The sequence below is a fragment of the Globicephala melas genome, chromosome 11 (genome assembly GCF_963455315.2).
Source record: "Globicephala melas chromosome 11, mGloMel1.2, whole genome shotgun sequence".
Taxonomy (NCBI): domain Eukaryota; kingdom Metazoa; phylum Chordata; class Mammalia; order Artiodactyla; family Delphinidae; genus Globicephala; species Globicephala melas.
In genome coordinates, this window is record NC_083324.2 from 3864051 (window position 1) to 3883763 (window position 19713).

Consider the following 19713-nt stretch of genomic DNA (forward strand, 5'->3'; position numbering starts at 1 on the left):
GTGTGGTGTGTGGGAGAGAGGGGCGCTGAGGGAGCTGGTGGGTTCGTTAAAGGGATCTCATTGAGCACCCAGGAAACTCAGATGCCAGTGACTTCAGCCTACATTCCTCATGCCAAAGAGCAAAACAACGCCAGGATTTTGAGTCCATCAGGGCTGAGATGACTGCTGATTGATGAGTCCATTCCGTCAATTTGTATGACAATGAGTCCATTCTGTCAATTTGTATTTTAAAAAATGTGCATTTACTTATCAAAGGCAATACATAATAGAAAAATTTTTGTTCACATAAAATTGCAGTAATGCTTTGTTTTTCTGGCAACCTCTTGTCTGGTAATCTCTGAAATTTGGAACATGGCTAAGAACCAGGACGTAAGCAGTTGAAGGCCCCCATGAACAGCTGAGAGAAATCACTCTAAGTTCCATGTACCGAACATGTCCTCTTGGCCTAGGAAAGCCCCTCAGTCATTAACATCTTATGTTTTCTTAGCTAAATGCAGCCTTAGAGAGCTAGAATCAGAGGTCCAGAGCTGTGCAGTCCAATATGGTAGCCAGGAGTCACAAATGGCTCTTGAGCACTTGAAATGTGACAATTCCAGGCTGAGATGGCCTGGAAGTGAAAGCACACGCTGCACTTCAAAGACTTAGTGTGAAAAGAGAATGTAGCATTTCTTATTGATCATTTATTTTGATTACATGTTGCAATAATCATATTTTTGATGTATTGGGTTAGATAAATATGTTATTAGAATTAATTTCATCTTCTGAGAATGTTTTTATCTATTTATTTATTTTTGGCTGCGTTGGGGCTTTGTTGCTGCGCTCAGGCTTTCTCTAGTTGTGGTGAGCGGGGGCTACACTTTGTTGCAGTGCACGAGCTTCTCATTGCAGTGGCTTCCCTTGCTGTGGAGCACTGGCTCTAGGCGCGCGGGCTTCAGTAGCTGTGGCTCATGGACTCTAGAGTGCAGGCTCAGTAGTTGTGGCTCACGGGCTCTAGAGTGCAGGCTCAGTAGTTTCTGTGCGCGGGCTTAGTTGTTCCACGACATGTGGGATCTTCCCAGACCAGGGCTCAAACCCGTGTCCCCTACATTGACAGGCGGATTCTTAACCACTGCGCCACCAGGGAAGTTCCCTGAGAATGTTTTTTTGTTTGTTTCTTTCTTTCTTTTTTTGCGGTACGTGGGCCTCTCACTGTTGTGGCCTCTCCCGTTGCGGAGCACAGGCTCCGGACGCACAGGCTCAGCGGCCGTGGCTCACGGGCCCAGCCGCTCCGCGGCATGTGGGATCTTCCCGGACTGGGGCATGAACCCATGTCCCCTGCATCGGCAGGCGGACTCTGAACCGCTGCGCCACCAGGGAAGCCTGAGAATGTTTTTAATGTGGCTTCAGGAATGTTCAAAGCCACACATGCAGTTCGCATTATATTTTTAGTGAACAGTGGGGATCTAAAGGTGGAATCCTCATTAAGGGAAGCTTGCAGAGGCTGACAGTGCGGAAGGAGGCTTGAAGTTATCTATTAAAAAGAACATTGTAACTCAAAAAGCATAACCATCTTGGAGACATCTAGCGTAGGGATAAACAGACAAATACATTAAAACAGCTTCTGAAAACCACTGCATTCTAGAGGATAGTTGTTGATGTTGACCAAGGAGACTGACTTGCCCCAGAGCATCCTCGTCTTAACCTCTTCTGTTTGAGAGAGCAGGGTGGTGTACTGTATATTACAACCTTCTGACTAGATAAACAACAACAAATGAAGACTTATTGTGGGTAACAGGATTTCCAAATGTTGACCCTAGCTTCCAGGTTAAACATCTTGGAATATTTTTATGTGAAATCTCGAGGCTGGCAGAGAGCCTCAGCTAGGAGGTGGCCTCAGGCCTTCCCTTTCCTTGCTGGGCCTCAGTTTCCCAATTTGTATAGTGATGTGTAAAGGCCCACCCAGCTATCCCACACTTCTCTCCTGGGACTTTAAAAATCCATTCAACTGCAATCGTGTGTGTGTGTGTGTGTGTGTGTGTGTGTGTGTTTGGAGCTGGCTGTCACCCACTCATCAGCAAACCTGTGGCCATCTAGGAAAGCTGAGGGGTGGGAGTAGGGTGGTTTCTTCCCTCACACTCCCTGTCAGTGGAAAACTTGTTAAACCCATCACCCTGGAAGGAACCACCCATCAGAGCGATAGGCAGAATGGCAGTCCCAGCTTTTATAGCCCTGCGGCCAGGCTCCTCACTAAATTTTCTATCAAGACAGCGCTTTGGAAGCAAGGAAATGGCTCAATTTAAATGCTTTATTAGCCCAGTGCTGCCTCAGATCCTTTTGGGAAGCAAGACTGGGTATAAATTATAAATAAATAAATAAAATTAGCCCAGAGGCAGAGGTTGGGGCCAACAAACAGAAGGATGGTTGAGGCTTTGCTATTAATTGGAGCATCGTTTACAGAAGCCCTGCCTACAGGACAAAGAGGGATACGTGGCTGACTTTATCACTCTTCAGAAAGTCTGTCCACCACTCACCCTGCTCTCTCCACCTGAGGCTTCAATTCTGCAGAGGAAAAATTATTTCACACCTCCTCTGTGTGAAGTGGGAGATATAGACTGCATGGACCCTGCCTTCAGGGCTGACGAAGTTTAGGGATAAAGAAAGTAAAAAGTGACCAGAACCCAGGGCAAGAAGGACAGGAATGAGCAGATGTGCAAGCTCAATGTGGGGAATGATTGCTGGTAGCTTAGCAAGTCTGTAACGCCTTCCTGAAGAAAAAGTCACACCCTGATTGCCATTAACTTCAGAATCTGAACCTAGTTCCGCCCCGACAGAGGCAGAGGTTGAACTGCAGGGCGGCCTCACTGTCCCATAGGAGCTCCGGAGCCAGTGTGGCCCTTCGGAGTAATCCTGAACTGAGGCCGGAGGCCTGGGACTTGGTGCCCATGGGAACCAGTCAATCTGTGTAACCCTGGCCTAGGGCAGTCTCTCAGCAGAGAGTGGCCAGCAGGGTGAAGAGGGTTCTGTGGGTCGTGCGATAGAGGGAGACAGGCAGCAAACGTCCAGAGAGGCGTTTGTCCATCCAGTTATTCATAGCGCAACAAGCATTAATTGAGTGCCTTCTGTGTGATGGGCACTTGGACACAAAGGAGACCAAAACCCGATCCTTGTCCTCTAGGAGCTCAGAGTCTGGCTGGGGAGACAGGCTCCCACGCAACTGATCACTTCACAAAGGGCTAACCTCTGTCTTCAGGCTGCATAGAGAAAGTGGTGAGGGTCCAAGGCAAGGAACAGTTCTGCCCAGTGCAACCAACCTCCCTGGGGGGGGGACGTTTGAGGTGGGTTGGGTCAGTGTGTGGGGATTCACTGGGCTGAGGGGAGAGAGGTGGGTCCCAGGCAGGAGCGGCACATCCTCTAAGCCAGGGCTTAGCCTTGTGGTCACTGGGCTGGGCAGACGGCTCCTGGCGGGGCAGGTGACAATGCCCTTCCCCTCGGCCTTTCCCCAGATGACCCGCAGAATCAGCAGCATGGATGAAAAGATGTCTAAGATGAGTCGGGCCCTGGTAGAGATCAAGAGGCGGTTTCAGAAGACAGCGTCCCAGTTCATGAACTCCGTCCTGCTGGCGGCAGGTAAGGAGACTATATAGTACGATTATAAATCTTACTACCTAGCGTTATAAATATTTCTTTGTTTTCCCATCCCCGCCCCCCACTCCTGCTTGGAGTTCCCAGAGGCAGGGAACTCCTGTATGGGGTCATCTTTATGACCAGTGCCCAACATTTAGTAGATGTTTGGTAAGTGAATGAAGAAATGAGAGGCCCTTGGCCAGTCTAGCAGAGAAAGCAAAAGAAAAATAAAACAAAGAACATAGATGGAAATGACTTAAGTCTGGAGGCACAGGGAACAACATGGATGCATAGTGTACCCAGCCTCTACATTGAGTGCATAGTGTACCCAGCCTCTACATTGAGTGCTATAAAGGACACAAAGCTGAATGAAACACAGGCCCGTGGGGGAGGATGGATCAAAGCTGGGTCTTGACAGATGGCCAGAACTGAGATTGATTTGTTCTTCCATTCAGCTAGCACTTACTGATCCACTAGCTGCACTAGGGTGGGAGCACTGGGCCAGACAACGGGAGGCAGCAGACTGCGAGAGTAATGGCCCGGAGGGGGAGCTGTGCAGTCTCACAGCAGGGCATGGCGGCCAGGCCACGCCGGGGAGTGACACCAGTGTCTTCTGTTCAGAGGCTTGTTCACTGTAGAATATCCGGTAAAGGAAGAGGCAGAAATCATTCGGACCAGATTAAGGTCCGGGCCCTATCCTGAGCACGCCACCAAGCTGAGTTTATACTCAGGAGAAATCCTTTTATTACGATCTCAGTCAGCCCGACCCGAATCCTCAATTGGAGAGTCTTCGAAGGAGGAGCCTGTGTTGGCTCCTGTGAGCACCACTCGGAAGAAACCCATCAAGGTCCAGGCCAAGGCCACAGTCACACCCAGGTGGGCTTGGGCCTTCACTTCTTCCAGCTTCTGTGTGTCAGATGCTGAGATGGATAGTAAACACGCGATGGTGAACAAAACAGATGAGTCCCCTCCCTCTTGGAGTTGAAATTTTAGGGGTGGGGAAAGATAGAAGATAAACATGTGAAGAGCTGAACTATTTTAGTTAGGAATAAGGCTGGGAAGAAAGCAGACCGGGGACATGGGTTAGAGCCGAGGCTGGCAAACTGTGGTCAGGGGCCAAATCTGGCCCCACTGCCTGCCTTTTTTATGCGTGAGCTAAAAGTCGTTTTTATGTTTTTATTTTTTAAAATAAATTTATTTATTTATTTTTGGCTGCATTGGGTCTTCATTGCTGTGCGTGGGCTTTCTCTGGTTGCTGCGAGCGGGGGCTACTCTTCATTGTGGTGAGCGGGCTTCTCATTGTGGTGGCTTCTCTTGTTGCGGAGCATGGGCTCTAGGCGCGCAGGCTTCATTAGCTGTGGCACGTGGGCTCAGTAGTCGTGGTTCACGGGCTTTAGAGCGCAGGCTCAGTAGTTGTGGCTCACGGGCTTTAGAGCACAGGCTCAGTAGTTGTGTCGCATGGGCTTAGTTGCTCCGTGGCATGCGGGATCTTCCCGGACCAGGGCTCGGACCTGTGTCCGCTGCATTGGCAGGCAGATTCTTAACCACTGCACCACCAGGGAAGCCCATTTTTACATGTTTAAATGCTTGGGAGGAAGAAAATCAAAAGACAGGTTTTTCGTGACATGTGAAATGATATGAAATTCAAATTCAGGATCCATAAGTAATGTTTCAGTGGGGCACAACCATGCCCACTCGTTTACATGTTGTCTGTAGCTGCTTTCCTGCTAAGATGGAAATTTTGAGTCATTGTGACCAAGACCACCTGGCCTGCAAAGACTAGAGTTTTTACTGTCTGGCCCTTTGTAGAAAATGCTGACTGACCCCAGGCATGGAGAGTGACTGGAAAGTGGGGTGGGATGTGGTACACTCGGTAGACAGTCGGGGAAGCAGTTCTGAAGAGATATTTTAATGGAGGGCTGAAGGATTAGAAATAGGCACAAAGAAGGATCAGGAAGGATCATCAGGCAGAGGACAGAACAAGTACAAATACCTTGAGATAAGAACAAGTTTGGTATGTGTGAAGAAAAGTGAGAAGACCAGTGTGGAGCATTGTGAGGAAGGGGGAAGAGGGATGCAAATTGAGGACAGAAAGGTAGGCAGGAGCTGGATCAGGTAGCCTTGTGAGTGTTATAGAGGAAGCCGTTCTGTACCTGCAAGGCAGGAAGTGACATCATGTGATTCATGAGGTTTTTAGAAAACTGAAAAAAATGATAAGATATATATCTCTTGTGTTTTAACTTAAAAATTTGATAAAATATAGAAAATGAACAAATTCTAAGTTTATATAGCTCAATGTGTATCACAAATTGAACATACCCTATAGGCCCCAAGAAACAGAGCATTATCTGCTCCTTAGACATTCTCTTTTGTCCCCTCCCTATCAATAATCCCACCCTCCTTCCCAACAGGATGATTTCTCACATCATAGATTTATATATTTTTAAACTATTTAAATAGAACTATTCAGTATGTATTCTTTGATGTCTGGCCTCTCTTGCTCAAGGTTACAATGTGAGATTTATCCATGTTGCTGCGTGTGGCGGAACCACTGCTCATTTTCACTGCTATGTAATAAACTATTGTAAGACTAAACTAAAAATTTTTTGCATTCTAATGTTGATGGATATTTGGGTTGGTTACAATTTTGGTAATGACAAATTGTGCTGGTTTTTGTATATGTCCTTATTTCTGGTTGGGATATGCCTGGATGTGAAATTGCTGTCATAGAGTATGTGTATGTTATGCTAGATCCTGTAGTTCTGGTGAGACTCCGTTTTCCAAATGGTGGTTTCAAGTTCCACTCCCACCAGCAGTGTATGAGCATTCCAGTTGCTCCACATCCTCACAGTGCTTGATATTGTCCATCGTTTAAATTACAGCCATTCTATAATGATGAAATGTTTTTTAATTTGCATTGCCCTGGTGACTACAGAGGTTGAGCACCTTTTCGATTGTTCATTGACGTTTTTGGATATTCTCTTTTGTGAAGTGCCTGTTGAGTCCTCTTGTCCATTTTTCTACAGGTTGTTTGTCTTTTCTTGATTTATATTTTGGAGTTCTTTATTGTGGATACAAGACTTTTGTCAGTTATACATGTTGCAAATGATTCTCCCACTTCTACTCTGGCAGTGGTATCTATTGATGCACAGAAGTTGCTAAGTTTAATGTCCAGTTTTCAGTCTTTTTGTTTGTAATTAGTTATTTGTAACCTATTTAAGAACTTTCTGTACTCAGACAACATGATGGTATTCTCCAAAGTTGCCTTCTGTTAGTTTTTTCTTTTAACTTTTGCATTTATATCCATCCTCCACCTGCAAATGATTTCTGTGTATGACATGACGTAGGGGCCAAGTTTTATTTTCCCCCATGTATATACTGAACTGATCCAGCATCACCTATTGAGACGATTGTAATTTTCCCTCAGCTCTTTGGTGCAAACTCTGCCATGAATCAAAGGGCTCTATATGTTTAAATCAAGGGTCGTTTTTCTGGAGTCCCTATTTTGTTCCCTATTTGTTAAAACTTTTACCAACACTTAACAGTCTAGTTGTTGTTTTTTTTTTTGTGGTACGCGGGCCTCTCACTGTTGCGGCCTCTCCCGTTGCGGAGCACAGGCTCCGGCCACGCAGGCTCAGCAGCCATGGCTCACGGGCCCAGCCACTCCGCGGCATGTGGGATCTTCCCGGACCGGGGCACGAACCCGTGTCCCTGCATCGGCAGGTGGACTCTCAACCACTGCGCCACCAGGGAAGCCCTGTTATAGCTTTTTTAAAAAAAACTTTTAAAAATATTTATTTATTTATTTAGGCTGCACAAGGTCTTAGTTGCAGCATGCAGGATCTTTAATTGTGGCATGCAGACTTTCTTAGTTGCAGCATGTGGACTCTTAGTTGTGGCATGTGGACTGTTAGTTGCGGCATGCATGTGAGATCTGGTTCCCTGGGCCCCCTGCATTGGGAATGTGGAGTCTTACCACTGGACCACCAGGAAAGACCCAGTTATTATAACTTTATAATGAATATTGACATACAGCAGAGTAAGTACTCAGTCTTTGTGTGCTAAGCTGTTTTGCTATTCTTAGCCCTTTACATTTCCATATAATTTTAGAATCATCCTGTAGATTTAAAACATTGTCCTGGGATTTCAATTTGATTGTTAATGTCTTTGTAATATTGGAGTATTTCAGTCCATGAATATGGTATATCTGTTTATTTATGTTTTCTCTAATCTCTCCATAATATTTTGTGATTTTCAGCATAGAGGTCTTATATGTCTTTCATTAGATTTATTCTATGATATTTTATAGTTTTGGTGCTCTTATAAATTATGTTTTAATTTAATTTTTCTATTTGTTGCTGGTTATAGAAAGGCAATTGATTTTGTTTCAGTTGAATTTATTTTTAAATTAATTACAGTAAACATTACTCTTTTTTGTGTAAAAGTCTATGAGTTTTGACAAATGCATAGAGTGGTGTAACCTCCACTGTAGCCAAGATACGGAACAGTTTCCCCACCGACCGAAAAAAAAAAAAAAAAGAAAAAAAGAAATTCCCTCATGCTACCCCTTTGTAGTCAAACTCTTCCCTCACCTGTAATTCCTACCAACCACTGATCTGTTTTCTGTAGCTATGGTTTTGCATTTTGCAGAATGTCACATAAATGAGATTATATTGTATATAGCCTTTTGAGTCTAGCTACTTTCACATGGCATAAGACATGTGAGATTCATCCATGTTGTTGCATGTATCAATAGTTTCTTTTTTTAGTTAGTTAATTAATTAATTTTGGCTGCGTTGGGTCTTTGTTGCTGCATGCAGGCTTTCCCTAGCTGCAGTGAGCGGGGGCTACTCTCCATTGCAGTGCGAGGACTTCTCATTGTGGTGGCTTCTCTTGTTGCAGAGCACGGGCTCTAGGTACACGGGCTTCAGTAGCTGTGGCACGTGGGCTCTAGAGTGCAGGCTCAGTAGTTGTGGCTCATGGGCTTAGCTGCTCCGTGGCATGTGGGATCTTCCCGTACCAGGGATTGAACTCATGTCCCCTGCACTGGCAGGTGGATTCTCAACCACTGCGCCACCAGAGAAGCCCCTCAATGGTTTCTTTTTATTGCTGAATAGTATTCTGTTTCAGGGAGCCCCAACACCACCCCCACATTTAGAGACCTATTGATACTAGTACGCATGGGATTCAGCATATAATTGTCTCATGGATAAGGTTTATTACAGTGAAAGGATACATGATAGGATGAGCAAGGGTAAAAGACACAGGTAGAATCTGGATAAATCCATATACAGACTCTCCCATGCGCTCTCCCTCCTGTAACGGGACACACCAAGCGTGCTTCATTCTCTAGCAGTGAAAACTTGCAGTAACATGTGTGATGTTTCTCTCCAGGGGTGCGCATTAGCAACTCAGAGCCCAAGGTTTTTATTGGGTAGCAGTCATGTAGATACTCTCTGCCTAACAAATATCAAAGTTGCAGACTGCCAGAAGGAAAGCAAGTGTTTAGCATAAATCACATTATTTATATAAACAGTGTAGGCATAGTATAGGAAATGGTTCAAGTGCCAAGTTCCCAGACACCAGCCAGGGGCCAACCTTGTAGGCAGGTCCTTCTAAAGACAGCAGCTTCAGGCCTCCTATGTTAACTCTCTTCTGTATATATTATGTGACATAGGTGGGCAAAAATTTATTTATCCATTTACCCATTGAAAGACATTTAAATTGTCTTCAGTTTTTAGTGATTATCAATATAACTGCTACAAATACTCAAGAACAGGTTTTTATGTGAGCACAGGTTTTCATTTCACTTAGGTGAATTCTTAAGAGTTGGATTGCTCGGTTGCATGTAAATGGTGTGCTTAACTTCATAAGAAACTTCCAAACTGTCTTCCCAAGTCGTTGTACCATTATACATTCCCATCAGTAATGTATCAGGGTTCCAGTTGCTCCAAATATTTGTCAGTACTTGATATTGTCAGCTTTTTTTTCCCCTTAAATTTTAGCCATTCTAATATATGTGTAGTAATATTTCAATATCATTTTAATTTGAATTTGTCTAATTACTAATTATGTTGAACATCTTTTCATGGGCTTATTTACAATTCATATATTTGCTTTGGTGAAGTATCTGTTCAAATCTTTTCATATATTTAAATTGGGTTATTTGTATTCTTATTGTTGAGTTTTGAGAGTTCCTTACTCTGGATATAAGTACTTTATCAGAAATGGGACTTTGAAATATTTTTTCCCAGTCTGTGGCTGCACTTTTCATTCTCTTAGTAGTGCTTTTGTGGAGAAAAGTTTATTTTGATGCTGTCCAGTTTATCATATTTTTTTTCTTCTCCGTATTGTGCTTTTGATGTCATGTCTAAAAACTCTTTGCCTAACCCAGTGGTTCTCAACAGAGATGATTTTGACCCCCAAGAGACATTTGAAAATGTTTGGAGACATTTTTAACTGTTATGACTGCGGAGGGGATGCTACTGCTATCTAGTGGGTAGAGGTCAGAGATGCTGCTAAACATCCTGCAATGAACAAAATGATCCCCCCTAGCACACACACACACAAGAAAGAATTATATGGTCCAAAATGTCAGTAGTACCAGTTGAGAAACTCTGGCCTAACCCAATGTCACAGAAGTTTTCTTCTAAAAGTTTTATATTTTTATGTTTTACATTTATGTCTGTGATCCATTCTGAGTTAATTTTTGTATAAGGTACAAAGTATGGGTTGAAGTTTATTTATTTATTTATTTTGCATATGGATATCCAATTGTTCCAGCAGTATTTGGGGAAAAGATATCCTTTTCTCTCTTAAGTGCCTTTGCACCTTTATAAAAAGTCAATTGCCCATATTTGTGTAGGTCTCTTTCTGGACTCTCTATTTTGTCAATATGGTGAATTACACTGATTTCAAATGTTGAACCAGCCTTGCATTCCTGGAATGAACTCCACTTGGTCATATGTATTATTCTTTTTCTCTGTTGCTAGATCCAGTTTACTAATATCTTGTTGAAATTTTTTACATCCTTAGTCATGAGGGTTATTGGTCTATAGTGTTTTTTCTTGCAATGTCCTTGTCTGGTTTATTAGCGTAATGTTGGCCTTAAAAATTTCTTGGGAAGTAGTTCCTCCTCTTCTACTTTGTTTTGAATTGATATTATTTTTTTCCTTTAATGTTTAGTAAAATTCACCAGTGAAATGGTCTTGCCTGGAGTTTCCTTTGGTGGAAAGCTTTTTAAAATCAAACTTAATTACTTTAATAAATACAGGACTGTTCAGGTCATCTATTTTTCTTGAGTGAATTTTGATAGTTTGTGTTTTTAAAGGAATTGACCTATTTCATCTAAATTATTGAATTTATGTGCACAGAATTGTCTATAGTATTCCCTTATCTTTTTAATGTCTGTAGCGTCTTTTTTTTTTAAACTTACCATCTTCACTATATTTAAGTGTACAGTTCAGTGGCATTAAGTACATTCACATTGTTTGTGCAACCATCACCACCATCCACCTCCAAAACGTTTTTCTTTTCTTTTTTTTTTTCACACACACACACTGTATTTGATTTTTACAGGAGATAACTAAACTGACACCAAGCATTGTAAATGGATGACCACAACAAAAGCAACAATGATTGCAATTACCAAACACGAAACATACTCATACTGTGTCATAATATTGATATTCAGTCCAGTAATGCTCCACTGTAACAGCTCTTTTACTTTGCAGTGAAAATTGATTTGTATATTTCTTGCCTCTGAGTCCTTGTGGGATTTTTTTTTTATTCAAACAGAAAGTCACAAAAATTATAATCATCCTCATCAGTTCACTCAGTCCCATGTAATTAATTTTTTTTTCATCTTGGTCTTTTGTTAACACTTTTATGAATTCATCAGTTTTCCATTAGAGTTCTGAAAATGCTTCTTCATTCAGTTCAGCAGTATGGTCAGTTACCAGAAACCTGTACTTGTCAGAGTCTTTTCCATGAATTCCTTGAAGATGAAACCCTTTTATAGGAACATTTTTGCATAAGCATCAGAGTACACCCAGAACTGTCTGTAAATGACAAAAGACTTAAAAATGACCACGGTTAAAGATTTGATGAAAGTTCATAATAATGCAATTGACAAGGAAATTTAGTTATTTCTGAGATACACATTTTAAAGTAATAACTAGAATTATGACTTATAACATTATACCAGAATATATAAGATTTTTAGAAATTTCATGTAATGTCTGAAACATTTATGTTAACATATTTCCATACAAATAACCCAAAGAATGTTTGTTAGTTGTTGTTTGTTTGTTTGTTTATACTGCATGTTCTTATTAGTCATCAATTTTATACACATCAGTGTATACATGTCAGTCCCAATCGCCCAATTCGGCACACCACCATCCCCACCCCACCACGGTTTTCCCCCCTTGGTGTCCATACGTTTGTTCTCTACATTTGTGTCTGAACTTCTGCCCTGCAAACCGGTTCATCTGTACCATTTTTCTACATTCCACATACATGTGTTAATATACGATATTTGTTTTTCTCTTTCTGACTTACTTCACTCTGTATGACAGTCTCTGAATCCATCCATGTCTCAACAAATGACTCAATTTCATTCCTTTTATGGCTGAGTAATATTCCATTGTACATATGTACCACAACTTCTTTATCCATTCGTCTGTCGATGGGCATTTAGGTTGCTTCCATGACCTGGCTATTGTAAATAGTGCTGCAATGAACATTGGGGTGCATGTGTGTTTCTGAATTATGGTTTTCTCTGTGTATATGCCCAGTAGTGGGATTGCTGGGTCATATGGTAATTCTATTTTTCGTTTTTTAAGGAACCTCCATACTCTTCTCCATAGTGGCTGTATCAATTTACGTTCCCACCAACAGTGCAAGAGGGTTCCCTTTTCTCCACACCCTCTCCAGCATTTGTTGTTTGTAGATTTTCTGATGATGCCCATTCTAACTGGTGTGAGGTGATACCTCATTGTAGTTTTGATTGGCATTTCTCTAATAATTATTGAGGTTGAGCAGCTTTTTATGTGCTTCTTGGCCATCTGTATGTCTTCTTTGGAGAAATGTCTATTTAGGTCTTCTGCCCATTTTTTGATTGGGTTGTTTGTTTCTTTAATATTGAGCTGTGTGAGCTGTTTATATATTTTGGGGATTAATCCTTAGTCTGTTGATTCATTTGCAAATATTTTCTCCCATTCTGAGGGTTGTCTTTTCGTCTTGTTTATGGTTTCCTTTGCTGTGCAAAAGCTTTGAAGTTTCATTACGTCCCGTTTGTTTATTTTTGTTTTTATTTCCATTATGCTAGGAGGTGGATCAAAAAAGATCTTGCTGTGATTTATGTCAAAGAGTGTTCTTCCAATGTTTTCCTCTAAGAGTTTTATAGTGTCTGGTCTTACATTTAGGTCTCAAATCCATTTTGAGTTTATTTTTGTGTATGGTGTTAGGGAGTGTTCTAATTTCATTCTTTTACATATAGCTGCCCAGTTTTCCCAGCACCACTTATTGAAGAGAATGTCTTTTCTTCATTGTATATCTTTGCCTACTTTGTCATAGATTAGTTGACCATAGGTGCATGGGTTTATCTCTGGACTTTCTATCTTGTTCCATTGATCTGTGTTTCTGTTTTTGTGCCAGTACCATATTGTCTTGATTACTGTAGCTTTGTAGTATAGTCTGAAGTCAGGGAGTCTGATTCCTCCAGCTCCGTTTTTTTTCTTCAAGACTGCTTTGGCTATTTGGGGTCTTTTGTGTCTCCATACAAATTTTAAGATGATTTGTTCTAGTTCCCTAAAAAATGCCATTGGTAATTTGATAGGGATTGCATTGAATCTGTAGATTGCTTTGGGTAGTATAGTCATTTTCACAATATTGATTCTTCCAATCCAAGAACATGGTATATCTCTCCATCTGTTGGTATCATCTTTAATTTCTTTCATCAGTTTCTTATAGTTTTCTGCATAAGGGTCTTTTGTCTCCCTAGGTAGGTTTATTCCTAGGTATTTTATTCTTTTAGTTGCAATGGTAAATGGGACTGTTTCCATAATTTCTCTTTCAGATTTTTCATCATTAGTGTATAGGAATGCAAGAGATTTCTGTGCATTAATTTTGTATCCTGCAACTTTACCAAATTCATTGATTAGCTCTAGTAGTTTTCTGGTGGCATTTTTAGGATTCTCTATGTATAGTATCATATCTTCTGCAAACAGTGACAGTTTTACTTCTTCTTTTCCAATTTGTATTCCTTTTATTTCTTTTTCTTCTCTGATTGCCGTGGCTAGGACTTCCAAAACTATGTTGAATAATAGTGGTGAGAGTGGACATCCTTGTCTCGTTCCTGATCTTAGAGGAAATGCTTTCAGTTTTTCACCACTGAGAATGATGTTTGCTGTGGGTTTGTCATATGGCCTTTATTATGTTGAGGTAGGTTCCCTCTATGCCCACTTTCTGGAGAGTTTTTATCATAAATGGATGTTGAATTTTGTCAAAAGCTTTTTCTGCGTCTATTGAGATGATCATATGGTTTTTCTTCTTCTATTTGTTAATATGGTGTATCACATTGATTGATTTGCATATATTGAAGAATCCTTGCATCCCTGGGATAAATCCCACTTGATCATGGTGTATGATCCTTTTAATGTGTTGTTGGATTCTGTTTGCTAGTATTTTGTTGAGGATTTTTGCATCTGTATTCATCAGTCATATTGGTCTGTAATTTTCTTTTTTTGTAGTATCTTTGTCTGGTTTTGGTATCAGGGTGATGGTGGTCTCATAGAATGAGTTTGGGAGTGTTCCTTCCTCTGCAATTTTTTGGAAGAGTTTGAGAAGGATGGTGTTAGCTCTTCTCTAAATGTTTGATAGAATTCACCTGTGAAGCCATCTGGTCCTAGACTTCTGTTTGTTGGAAGATTTTTAATCAAAGTTTCAATTTCATTACTTGTGATTGGTCTGTTCATATTTTCTATTTTTTCCTGGTTCAGTCTTGGAAGGTTATACCTTTCTAAGAATTTGTCCATTTCTTCCAGGTTGTCCATTTTATTGGCATAGAGTTGCTTGTAGTAGTCTCTTAGGATGCTTTGTATTTCTGCAGTGTCTGTTGTAACTTCTCCTTTTTCATTTCTAATTTTATTGATTTGAGTCCTCTCCCTTTTTTTCTTGATAAGTTTGGCTAATGGTTTATAAATTTTGTTTATCTTCTCAACGAACCATCTTTTAGTTTTATTGATCTTTGCTATTGTTTTCTTTGTTTCTATTTAATTTATTTCTGCTCTGATCTTTATGATTTCTTTCCTTCTGCTAACTTTGGGTTTTGTTTGTTGTTCTTTCTCTAGTTCCTTTAGGTGTAAGGTTAGATTGTTTACTTGAGATTTTTCTTGTTTCTTGAAGTAGGCTTGTATAGCTATAAACTTCCCTCTTAGAACTGCTTTTGCTGCATCCCATAAGTTTTGGATCATCGTGTTTTCATTGTCATTTGTCTCTAGTTATTTTTTGATTTCCTCTTTGATTTCTTCAGTGATCTCTTGGTTATTTAGAAACGTATTGTTTAGGCTTCATGTGTTTGTGTTTTTTACATTTTTTTCCCTGTAATTCATTTCTAATCTCATAGTGTTGTGGTCAGAAAAGATACTTGATATGATTTCAATTTTCTTAAATTTACTGACGCTTTATTTGTGACCCAAGATGTGATTTATCCTGGAGAATGTTCCGTGCACACTTGAGAAGAAAGTGTAATCTGCTGTTTTCGAATGGAATGTCCTATAAATATCAATTAAATCTATCTTGTCTGTTGTGTCATTTAAAACTTGTGTTTCCTTATTAATTTTCTCTTTGGATGATCTGTCCATTGGTGTAAGAGAGGTGTTAAAGTCCCCCACTATTATTGTGTTACTGTCAATTTCCTCTTTTATAGCTGTTAGCAGTTGCCTTATGTATTGAGGTGCTCCTATGTTGGGTGCATATGTGTTTATAATTGTTATATCTTCTTCTTGGATTGATCCCTTGATCATTATGTAGTGTCCTTCCTTGTCTCTTTTAATATTCTTTATTTTAAAGTCTATTTTATCTGATATGAGTATAGCTACTCCAGCTTTCTTTTGATTTCCATTTGCATGGAATATCTTTTTCCATCCCCTAATTTTCAGTCTGTATGTGTTCCTAGGTCTGAAGTGGGTCTTTCATAGACAGCATATATATGGGTCTTGTTTTTGTATCCATTTAGCAAGCCTGTGTATTTTGGTTGGAGCATTTAATCCATTCATATTTAAGGTTATTATTGATATGTATGTTCCTATTACCATTTTCTTAATTGTTATGTGTTTTTTTTTTGTAGGTCCTTTTCTTCTCTTGTGTTTCCCACTTAGAGAAGTTCCTTTAGCATTTGTTGTAAAGCTGGTTTGGTGGTGCTGAATTCTCTTAGCTTTTGCTTGTCTGTAAAGCTTTTGATTTCTCCCTCAATCTGAATGAGATCCTTGTTTCGTAGAGTAATCTTGGTTGTAGGTTCTTCCCTTTCATCACTTTAAGTATATCATGCCACTCCCTTCTGGCTTATAGAGTTTCTGCTGAGAAATCGGCTGTTACGCTTATGGGAGTTCCCTTGTATGTCATTTGTCGCTTTTCCCTTGCTGCTTTCAATAATTTTTCTTTGTCTTTAATTTTTGCCAGTTTGATTACTATGTGTCTCAGCATGTTTCTCCTTGGGTTTATCCTCTATGGGACTCGCTACACTTCCTGGACTTGGGTGGCTATTTCCTTTCCCATGTTAGGGAAGTTTATGACTATAATCTCTTCAAATACTTTCTCTGGTCCTTTCTCTCTGTCTTCTCCTGGGACCCCTGTAATGTGAATGTTGTTACATTTAATGTTGTCCCAGAGGTCTCTTAGGCTGTCTTCATTTCTTTTCATTCTATTTTCTTTATTCTGTTCCACAGCAGTGAATTCCACCATTCTGTCTTCCAGGTCACTTATCCGTTCTGCCTGAGTTATTCTGCTGTTGCTTCCTTCTAGTGTAGTTTTCATTTCAGTTATTGTATTCATCTCTGTTTGTTTGTTCTTTCATTCTTCTAGGTTTTTGTCAAACATTTCTTGCATCTTCTCCATCTTTGCCTCATTCTTTTTCCGAGGTCCTGGATCATCTTCACTATCACTCTTCTGAATTCTTTTTCTGAAAGGTTGCCTATCTCCAGTTCACTTAGTTGTTTTTCTGGGGTTTTATCTTGTTCCTTCATCTGGTACATAGCCCTCTACCTTTTCATCTTGTCTATCTTTCTGTGAATGTGGGGTTTTTTCCCACAGACTGCAGGATTGTAGTTCTTCTTGCTTCTGCTGTCTGTCCTCTGGTGGATGAGGCTATCTAAGAGTCTTGATGGTAGGGACTGGTGGTGGGTAGAGCTGAGTGTTGCTCTGGTGGGCAGAGCTCAGTAAAACTTTAATCTACTTGATTGCTGATGGGTGGGGCTGGGTTCCCTCCCTGTTGGTTTTTTGGCCTGAGGTAACCCAATACTGAAGCCTACCTGGGCTCTTTGCTGGGGCTAATGGCAGACTCTGGGAGGGCTCACACCAAGGAGTACCTCCCAGAACTCCTGCTGCCAGTGTCCTTGTCCCCACGGTGAGCCACAGCCACCCCCCGCCTCTGCAGGAGACCCTCCAACACTAGCAAGTAGGTCTGTTTCAGCCTTCCCTGGGGTCACTGCTCCTTCCCTTGGGTCCCGATGCGCACACTACTTTGTGTGTGCCCTCCAGGAGTGGAGTCTCTGTTTCCCCCAGTCCTGTCAAATCAATTCCCACTAGGCTTCAAAGTCTGATTCTCTAGGAATTCCTCCTCCCGTTGCCGGACCCCCAGGTTGGGAAGCCTGACGTGGGGCTCAGAACCTTCACTCCCGTGGGTGGACTTCTGTGGTATAAGTGTTCTCCAGTCTGTGAGTCACCCACCCACCAGTTATGGAATTTGATTTTACTGTGATTGCGCCCCTCCTACCATCTTACTGTGGCTTCTCCTTTGTCTTTGGATGTGGGGTATCTTTTTTGATGAGTTCCAGTGTCTTCCTGTTGATTGTCCAGCAGCTAGTTGTGATTCTGATGTGCTCACAAGAGGGAGTGAGAGCATGTCCTTCTACTCCGCCATCTTGATTCCTCCCCTCCTTCTTTTTTTTTTAAAGATTTATTATTTATTTATTTATTTAATTTATTTTTGGCTGCGTCGGATCTTAGTTGCGGCACACAGCATCTTCTTTGAGGCATGTGAGATCTTTCATTGTGGCGCACAGGCTTCTCTCTAGTGGGGTGTGTGGGTTTTCTCTTCTCTAGTTGTGGCGTGCAAGCTCCAGGGTGTGTGGGCTCTGTAGTTTGCGACACGCTGCCTCTAGTTGAGGCCTGCGAGCTCAGTAGTTTTGGCACGTGGGTTTAGTTGCCCCACGGAATGTGGGATCTTAGTTCCCTGACCAGGGATCGAACCCATGCCCCCTGCATTGGAAGGCAGATTCTTTACCACTGGACCACCAGGGAAGTCCCTGTCCATAGGGTCTTTAGTGATATTCCCTATTTTATTTATGATATTGGTAATTTATGTCTTCTCATTTTTATCTTGGTCGGTCTGGTTACAGTTTTATCAATTTTATTGATCTTTTCAAAGAATCACTTTTTGGTTTCATTGATTTTTCTCTATTGTTTTTCTATTTTCAATTCCACTGATTTCTGCTCTTTATCTTCCTTCTGCTTGTTTTGTGTTTAATTTGCTCTTTTTCTAGTTCCTTAAGTTGTGACTTAGATTATTGGTTTGAGGCCTTATATTTTTAATGCATAAGTATTTAATTTTGTAAATGTCCCTCTAAGCACTGCTTTGCCTGCACCCCACAAATTTTGGTATGTTGGATTTTCGTTTTTATTCAGTTTAAAATATTTTCTAATTTCCCTGTGTTTCACCTTTGACCCAGGTTGTTTGGAAGTCTGGTATTTAATTTCCAAATATTTGAGGATTTTCCAGATGTCTTTCTGTTATCGATTTTGGTTTATTTCTGGTATAGTCTGAGAATGTAGTTTGTTTGCTTTCCATTGTTTTAAATTTATTAAAGTTTGCTTTATGACCCCAAATATAATCTGTTTTGGTGAATGCTGTTTGTGCACTTGAAAAGAATATATGTCTGTATTCATGGTCTTGATGGGTGGAGTCTTCAACAAATGTCAATGAAGTCAAATTCGTTGATATTGTTGTGAAAGTCTTATATATCCTTGTTGATCTTCTGTCTTGTTCTGTTGAGTAGTAGGAATGGAATGTTGATGTCTCCAAATACAGTTATGGATTTGTCTATTTTACCTTAATTCTATATCAATTTTTTGCTTCATACATCTCGGAGCTATGTTGTTGGGTACAGCACATTTAACTCTTTTGTCATTATGTAACATCTCTCTTGATACCTGATAATTATGTTCTGAAGTCTAATTTGTCTAATGATAATATGCCCAATTCAGCTTTCTTTTGATTAGTGTTTGCTTGATACAACTATTCCATTATTTTACTTTTTTTTTTTTGATGTGGACCATTTTTAAACTCCTTATTGAATTTGTTACAATATTGCCTCTTTTTTTTTTATGTTTTTGGTTTTTTGGCCACGAGGCATGTGGGACCTTAGCTCCCCAATCAGGGATCGAACCCACACTCCCTGAATTAGAAGGGAAACTCTTAACCACAGGACCGTCAAGGAAGTCCCCATTATTTTATTTTTAATCATCTATATCATTATATTTAAAGTGGGTTTCTGGTAAACAGCATATAGTTAGGTCTTGGTTTTTTGTTTAGTCTGACACTGTCTTTTTTTTTTTCTTTTTTTAATCTTTTGGCTGTGCTGTGTGGCATGTGGAATCTTAGTTCCCTGACCAGGGATCGAACCCACTCCCCTTGCATTGGAAGTGCAGTGTCTTAACCACTGGACTGCCAGGGAGGTCCCTGACACTGTCTTTTTTTTTTTCTGTGTGTGGTACGTGGGCCTCTCACTGTTGTAGCCTCTCCCATTGTGGAGCACAGGCTCCGGACGTGCAGGCTCAGTGGACATGGCTCACGGGCCCAGCTGCTCCGCAGCATGTGGGATCTTCCCG

At 40.9% G+C, this 19713-nt stretch overlaps 1 protein-coding gene across 1 annotated transcript in view; it reads left to right on the forward strand.

Annotated features, from left to right (window-relative positions):
- Positions 1-19713, forward strand: part of C11H3orf20 (chromosome 11 C3orf20 homolog) — a 73109-nt gene that overhangs the window by 28077 nt on the left and 25319 nt on the right. Inside the window, 2 exon segments of the mRNA XM_030840858.2 lie at positions 3483-3606; positions 4227-4479. Coding sequence (XP_030696718.2) covers positions 3483-3606; positions 4227-4479 — 377 coding nt within the window.